The sequence below is a fragment of the Chiloscyllium plagiosum genome, unplaced genomic scaffold, assembly GCF_037043375.1.
Source record: "Chiloscyllium plagiosum isolate Xiang-an unplaced genomic scaffold, Cpla_swu_hap1 HiC_scaffold_14, whole genome shotgun sequence".
In the NCBI taxonomy this organism is placed as follows: Eukaryota; Metazoa; Chordata; class Chondrichthyes; order Orectolobiformes; family Hemiscylliidae; genus Chiloscyllium; species Chiloscyllium plagiosum.
This window is the reverse complement of record NW_028270152.1, coordinates 38,265,275-38,273,157: the sequence shown is the minus strand read 5'-3', so window position 1 is coordinate 38,273,157 and position 7,883 is coordinate 38,265,275. Positions and strand designations below refer to the sequence as shown.

At 38.3% G+C, this 7,883-nt stretch overlaps 1 protein-coding gene across 2 annotated transcripts in view; it reads right to left on the bottom strand.

Moving 5' to 3' along the window:
• Positions 1 to 466: 466 nt before the first annotated feature.
• Positions 467 to 7,883, bottom strand: part of ccdc66 (coiled-coil domain containing 66) — a 73,150-nt gene continuing 65,733 nt past the window's right edge. For both annotated transcript variants that reach the window (XM_043708100.2, XM_043708099.2), the window contains 3 exons: positions 3,038 to 3,291; positions 2,475 to 2,596; positions 467 to 1,578 (listed from right to left, as the gene is read on the bottom strand). In XM_043708100.2, the coding sequence (XP_043564035.2) occupies positions 1,474 to 1,578; positions 2,475 to 2,596; positions 3,038 to 3,291 (481 nt within the window). In that variant the 3' untranslated portion in view covers positions 467 to 1,473. The remainder of the gene's footprint in view (positions 1,579 to 2,474; positions 2,597 to 3,037; positions 3,292 to 7,883) is intronic.

Below are 7,883 nucleotides of genomic sequence, written 5' to 3'. Positions count from 1 at the left end.
TTACCCCTACGGGCAATTTAGTATGGCCAATTCACCTGACCTGCACATCTTTGGACTGTGGGAGGAAACCGGAGCACCCGGAGGAAACCCACGCAGACACGGGGAGAACGTGCAAACTCCACACAGTCAGTCGCCTGAGGCGGGAATTGAACCCGGGTCTCTGGCGCTGTGAGGCAGCAGTGCTAACCACTGGGCCACTGTGCCGCCCACATGTTTTTGCTTAAATTTCCTCCAAATAAATGCATTAATGTACTGGAATTTCTAGCAGCATGTAAACACATTACACTGGAGTGAGAACATAATTTAAAATGCTTTAACTATTACTGCAGAGAACTTGATCTCTCATAGTGACACGCAAGGCCTCAAGCACAAATGCAGAGGGAATAAACAATACTACTTCTCTGGACAAAGCATTAAACAAATAATTGATCTATAATAAAGGTTAAAGAATTACTGTTGCAATCCCTTTCATTTTAAAGATCATGAGCAGAATTTATTTCACTCTGTTGAAAATGAAAACAGTGCTTTTACATAAATAAAATCTATAATTGAATCAGACAATATCGAAGTCTCCCTTAAATGTAAACTTTTAAAATTGATTGCTAACACAAATTTAATGGTGTTCCATAAAAACTTGATGCTTTCTAGCTAACCCAAACTAATTTCTCAGCATTTTGCTCCTGAACTTTACGATGTAATTAGCTACTGGAAAGCAGAGGCATCTGACCCTATTTGATTTGGCTGTTTATCTTCTCACATGATGCAAACATTTGTCAGCCCTTAAATTCAGGAGTCAACTTAAACAAATTGTGGGAGACTAAAATTTTCTTTGCTAATGTATTTTCATACGCTCTTTATCCAGAGTACAAAGCTAATAATGTATCGTGATGACAAAACCATCATCAGTTCATGAAAGCAATCTGCACAATTTTGGGTAAATAAAAATTGGGCAAAAAAATACAACCCTGCCAGTATTGTTTGTATCCTGACAACTGAACATAGTTGGGAGTAACAATACCTCTCACCACTGCTTTTAAATCGGAAAAACGTAGCCCAAAGAAACCTGAAGCTACATCATTTTCAAATGCAATGAAATTGCAAAGCAATCTGGCATTTGAATCAATAAATGATGTGCAATCAGACAGTGGCTAATCTGTTTGGTCTGTAGGTACTGGGTAATGGTCAACACCACTGCAAGTAAATTATTGGATATGGAATACTTTGGAACATCCAAGGTGTTTAATGAGATGTTTTTCTTCTGTGCACAACTAAGCATCACCTGGCCATGGATGCATCTTTTCCATGTTAATATTTAAACTTTGTAGATAACACAAACAAAACAAAAATAGTAACCAACAATCATTTCTAAAGGGCTACAACTGCCTAGTGCTATCACTGATCAGCTCAGATTAATCAAATTTGAGTTTAATATTTTCCAGACTTGGGTTGGTCAGCTGGCAAGAGGGAGATGCTTCAAAGTGATCCTACATTTTGAGGTGGTACTGAATACTGTTCATCTTCATGTGCAGGACTGGATGTTAGACCAGTTTCCAGTTCCCTTTGTTTCTGCATTAGGCCCTATAAAACAAATAAAATTGATTTCAGGCTATTGTGGTTTTTGAATATTAGTATTTTAAAATGCACAGTATACATTTAAATACTTGCACCTCTTCATATTTGCATTGGTACTTGATTTCCAAAAAAAATGTAGCATCTAAAGATCACTATTATTCTTAATTCAGCACAACCCCTACTAAAGTGGCATTCTCAGAAACTATACTTCTTTCATTTGCAGTTTATATTTGGTACCACATGCATTCAGTTATCTGACTCACTTGCCTTCTCGATCAAGACTGTCACTCATTATCTTTGTCTGACATAATCAACCAGCATACATCCTGGCCAGAAATATCTGATCTTTTCATCAATTTTTCCAAAAGCAGTCACGTTTAATGTTTTAGTAGCATTTTGCTTTCATCTGTATGCCTGTTATTGAATGTTGTATTGTTTCTCATGCAGTACTCCTCGAGTATCACAAATAACACTAAATTTAAAAAATCATGAAACTACCTTTTTGTTAAAACGACATCAGAAGCATATATGCAGAAGAACTTCCAGTTTAGCATTGTTTTACCATTTCACAAGGTTACTTACAATCCAGGCCATTTTATTTTATGAAGCTCCCTTCTTTTTGCAGCTCAAAGAAGACCTGTCTAAAACTGTACCCTGTACCAGGGAGGGGACTGAGCTACAATTTGTGGAAGGTGGAGATAGGGAGACATTAGTCTGTGTCAAGTTGAAGTACAAAAACTTATAGGACTGGGAAGCCACTACAGACACCAATCAAGATGGCAGCTACATATTTGGTTTGGCATGAAGCAAAGAATCAATAGTTTGCAAGAAGCAAGACTACTTGTATACAAATTTTAAAATTTATATAATGTATCAGAATCAATTTATGGATTAAGTATTACCTGGCGAAGCTCAGAAAGACCTTTGAGAATAGCTTGTTGTCGTTCCCTGTTTCTCACCAAATCAGGGTTCAGGAGAGGATCTCTTGAATGGTCTGAGTTATAGTTTTGCTGCTGAAAGTGATCTGAACCGAAACAAAAGATGAAACAGAAAATTTGGATATATTTGTTAAAACAGGACTTACACAGTTTTCTAGATTCACATCTATCATCTTAACGATGACTACATGCATTCATCTATCTGTAAGTATTAACCCACAAAACATTTTCCAATTTACGTATGTTCTAAAATAGAAAAGATCGAACAGTGCATGGTTTGTTAAACAGGATTTCTTTCAAGATCCAGAATTTACTGCAAGTCACAGCGAACATTTTAAGAGATCTGCTGAAAAAATACTATTTTAGGACATTAAGCCAAGGGAAAGACTTCAAACCATAGTAGTTTTAAGAATGAAACAAATTGAGAAATAGAAGCCAGGGCTATAGCAGATATCTGTGCCCAGAGGTACAATGTTCACCACTTTTTAAACGAGCTCCCTAAGTGAAAAACAAGGCTACATAAATACCATTGAAATGTTTGTATTGTGGGTCATTTGTTGAAGGCCTTGACAGTGGTGCATCAGGATCCAAATGGTACACCTCATCTGTGCGCACATAAGGAACAAAGTTTGATGATGGTGGTCTGTCATTGTCTGATTCATTAGCAAATAGAGCCTTTTGGCACCATTCGCCTGCATTCATGTTTGGAATTGAATGGAGCTCCTTCTGCTCTATTTGGAGAGGTTTGTTCCTCAGTGCAGGAACTGGTGGAGATATACACCTACAGAAAAAAAGTCTTCCATTAAACCTCCATTTCTTATTGAATTATGCTTGCAAAATTGTTTTTATTCTAGTACTTCTCAAAACTCTTTCAAAATGGTATTTGTTTAGATATGATTTAAATTTCTTAGGAAAATGTAATACCATCTTAATCCAACATTGTTAATTTCTTTCATATATTTCTTAAACTTCTTGGAGATAGAATCATGCAGCATTTAGAAAAAAAATTAACTTGGCATAAATCACAAAAATATCGATTGCAACAAAGACATATGTTCATCTAATGTTATCCTAGTAGCTGTGTTTATCGAGTTTGTTGGCGCCTCAGAACTTGCCTGATATTGCCTATAAATATCTAAATTACTTACCCCCTAAAACCTTAAGTAAACTGTAAGTAACCAATTAATGCAAATAGGTTCATCTTTGTGAAGTAATCTGACAATTTAAAGATAATGCAGGGGTTGAGAAAAGTGGATGAAAGATCAAATGGATACAGTCGATAAATATATGTGGAAGCAAAAGTGTGTTTTCAGATGATGTCATGAAGGAGCAGTTATTAGATAAGATGTAGAAAGGTGCCAAAAATATCGGTAATATTGCATGATTAGAAAGAAAAGCCACAGCAGGTGGCTATGACAGCAGAGATAAGATGCAATGGCTCTAGTGCATTCCTACACTGTTGGACAATATGGGTCTGGGTGTGTTGCAGGTCGGTGTGGACTTGTTGGGCCGTAGGGCCTGTTTCCACACTAAGTAATCTAATCTAATATGGAGAATCACTGGAAGAAGATGATGTGTTCAACTGTGTCAAAGGCTGCAGCCAGGTATAAAGGGATAGTTTACCTTTCTCAATCATGTGTGATTTGTTATTTGTGACTTTGACAGGAGTCTTTTCAATACTATGACAGAGAGAGGAGTCTTAATGGGTAAATTCAAACACAGAGTTTCAGGAAACAGAGGAAGTGATTTGCAACATTAAAGGCCCTGAATGGGCTGATGAGAGGAAAGGGGGATGGAGTGGCATTTTACAAGAATGGGATAAAAGGTTAGCTGTTGAGAAGATCTGAAGGACAGGGAAACATAATCATCAATAATATCAGTTAAGGATTCAAGGAGGTAAGTTAAATAGTCAACAGTTCATGAGAAATAGTGTGGATTTGGTGGCAGTGGGGGGATGGTGGTTTGGAACTCATGAAGAAAATAAGCTCAGAGGGAGCACAAGGGCAGATTGGAAAGAAACTAAAGTAGGATGTCGGTTGAGGAATACCATAGGGAAGAACCTTCAAAGAAGTTTGTCCTGGTAAGAAAGAAGGGGAAGTGGCACATGCAGCTGGTTAAATGTTCTCAATCTGAGTGTTGAACTAGTCCTTGAGCCTTTTGCACTTTTTTGGAGGTGAGGTTAAAAAAATGGGAAAAGATGTTTAAGTCAGCAATTAGCAGTAAAGAAAAAAACAGAATTATCTTTTAATTCTAGGATGACTCTAATATAATGTGCATTTATCTCTCATTTGGCAAATGACAGATAGTAGTTTGTGTCCAACTAGATCAGTGAATAGTTAAATAATGTGTCCTTCATAACAGTAGAAGTTAGAGTTCTTTGGAGTAGAGGTGAGGGTGATACTAAGGGAATGAGTGAGAGGAAGTATATATTTTTATGGTAACTAAGACAATGGTAGAACATTGTGACAGCAAGCTGGGATTCTGAAGTGCAGTTGTTAAGTGGTTGGATTCAGAAGAAAGTGGGTTTGGGAGGGAAAGGGAAATTGGGGCAGAGGTAAGAAAGTCAGCAATTATGGTCCTATGATTTACATGGTGGTAGCAGTAAGATGGGAAGGTTAAGGATGACTGAATATGGAGTTGAAAAGTGTGTTGCTGGAAAAGCGCAGCAGGTCAGGCAGCATCCAAGGAGCAGGAGAATCGACAGATCCTGCCTGACGTGCTGCGCTTTTCCAGCAACACATTTTTCAGCTCTGATCTCCAGCATCTGCAGTCCTCACTTCCTCCTGAATATGGAGTGTCAAGTATGAAAGGAGCATATAAGACAGTGAACTCAGAGGAGAGACAGCGCATGACAAATTAAGATGGAAATCAATTTCAGAAAGGATAAGTCACTCAGGACAGAAACTGAAGGAAAAAAGTGAAGAAAGCTCAGTATTTTCATATGCCAAGATTTTAAATAAGAGGTGAGACATCGGAACAAGTGGAGATGTTCAGAGGAAGAGAGAATTCCAAATGACAGGGAGGATAAATCAAAATATGATTTTGCAGTAAAAGTCACATTGTGACTGACGGCCTGGGACAAATGGTGGCAGATACAGCAAGGGAGTGAAAGGTTCACTGGTGTCCTCACCTCTCAGGCAGAATTCAACTATGGCTAATGTTGATGTAATTGTCCAAAGCAAGTTATTAGAAGTCAAGGGCATTGTTCAGAACTGGACATCATTCTGCAGGGAGATGGGAAAGAGACGCAGTGATAGCAAATCCACAGGTTGACAAAGAAAGAGATGATGTGAACGAGGGGATTGACAATATTCTGCCTGGCAAGTTCACTGAGTGCTTAAGGTAAACTAGAGAATAGAATTGGGCAGTTGGGATTGCTAGTGTAAGGAAATAATGACAATTGCTTCACTGGACCTTCTGGTGGTTGCTCCAGGAAGCACAAAGGGTGACTATAATTAAAAGGAAGTCAAGCTTCTTATGTCAGCAAGAGATGAGAAAAGTCAACAGTACTGAAGGGATGGGATGGGGCCTTGAAAGAACAGAATATCAGACCAGGAAACAGGAAAAGATCTAAGAAGGGTAAAGTGAAAAGTAACCAAAAAGAGGGAAAAGTGGAATTAGAAATGGTCAGCTCAGGTTTGTAGTGGCACACAAATGGATAGATAGAAAATTCATATTACATAGGTCTAGTTATGTAACTCATTATCAGCATCACTATACACTCACCTATACCATGTCAATTATTTGCTCATTTCCCCAATGCAGGAACTTATGTAGCTTTTATAGATTCTTTATTAATTGCAAGTCTTATTTCAAGGGGTACTTTAGTGTGCTTTTACAAAAACTGCTTAGGCCAGTGCTTTCAAGGAGGGACTTCTGGTATTTCTCCTTAACCTTCTCATGACCCAGTTGGGAAAATGTGCTGACAGTTAAGCCCCACTCCTCCTGGAGTCATCACAACAGTTCAAGATTTAATGAAATTACTCAGTGGCCCAGTTTATCTGTCTGTTGGATTAAGGTTAACAAAAAACAAACAGGCAGAAAACTAGCCACCAGGATACATGAACAGCAACTAGCCACAAAAAGACATGATCCTCTCTCACTAGTATCCTCACATACGGATGAGGAAGGACACCACTTTGACTGGGACAACACATCCATCCTAGGTCAAGCCAAACAAAGACACGCACGAGAATTCCTAGAAGCATAGCATTCCAACCAGAACTCTATCAACAAACACATCCAGTTAAACCCCATCTACCACCCCCTGAGAAAAGGAACAGGCAGTGATTTCACCACAGGAAATGACATCACCAACCCAAAGAAACCCAAACATATAAATAGAAAGCAGGTATTTTCAGCATTGCTTCGCCTGAGGCCCACTGAAGATGTTATCTAGTAGGGTAACGAAATGTCTGGAAATGAACCTTCCAGCTCAGCAAGCAAACCTACATCCAAAACCATAACCTGAGCTACAAATCTTCTCAAACCTTGCTTCCACTGCTCTGCCTTCACGAATCCTCATTGTCACTTCTTAAAAAAAAATTAGTGAGACATAATTTCCCATGCACAAAGCCATGCTGACTATCCCTAATCAGTCCGTACCTTTCTAAATACATGTCAAGCCTCTCCCTCAGAATCCCCTCCAACAACTTGCCCACCACTGATGTCAGGCTCACCAGTCTATAGTTCCTTGGCTTTTCCTTACCACCTTTCTTAAATAATGGCACCATGTTGGCTAACTTCCAGTCTTCTGGCACCTCACCCATGAATATTTTGTCCTGAGAACTTCTCCTTAAAACATTTTAGCAGACCTCTTACAGCCAGGATCAATTCAAATGGACTAAACCCAAAGATCGATTTGGGGAATATATGTAGAAAATCTAGTAGTTTCTCCCAATCGTGTAAGTGTGCATCACAGTATGTCTAAATCGTGGTTTTGAGAGTCTGATGGTATATCTGCAAAGCTCGTGTATTTGCAAATAATTTGCAATTGACTTCAATTGTTATATACCAAAACTGCAAATGGTGCCTGGTAGGCCACAATGAGTGAAAAAAGTCAAATTTTCCACTACTACATTAGCTGTAATTATCCTTAAAGGAATAGTTTCTAGAAATTGATAGATCACATTCATAATTGTAAGGATGTACAAGTATCCTACTTTCATTATTGATAATGATCTTATACAATGTATTAACATGCAACTGAATGGTCCTTCAAAAAATAGCATTGGTATTAAAGATGCTAGTTTAATTACAATGTTGAGGTTTACTTACTGCCGGACATTTGTTTTTCCCAGGAATGCACTATGTTCTTACAAACTCTCGACCATGTAAAATGCCTGATTATCAATACTCACATTTTCCATATTC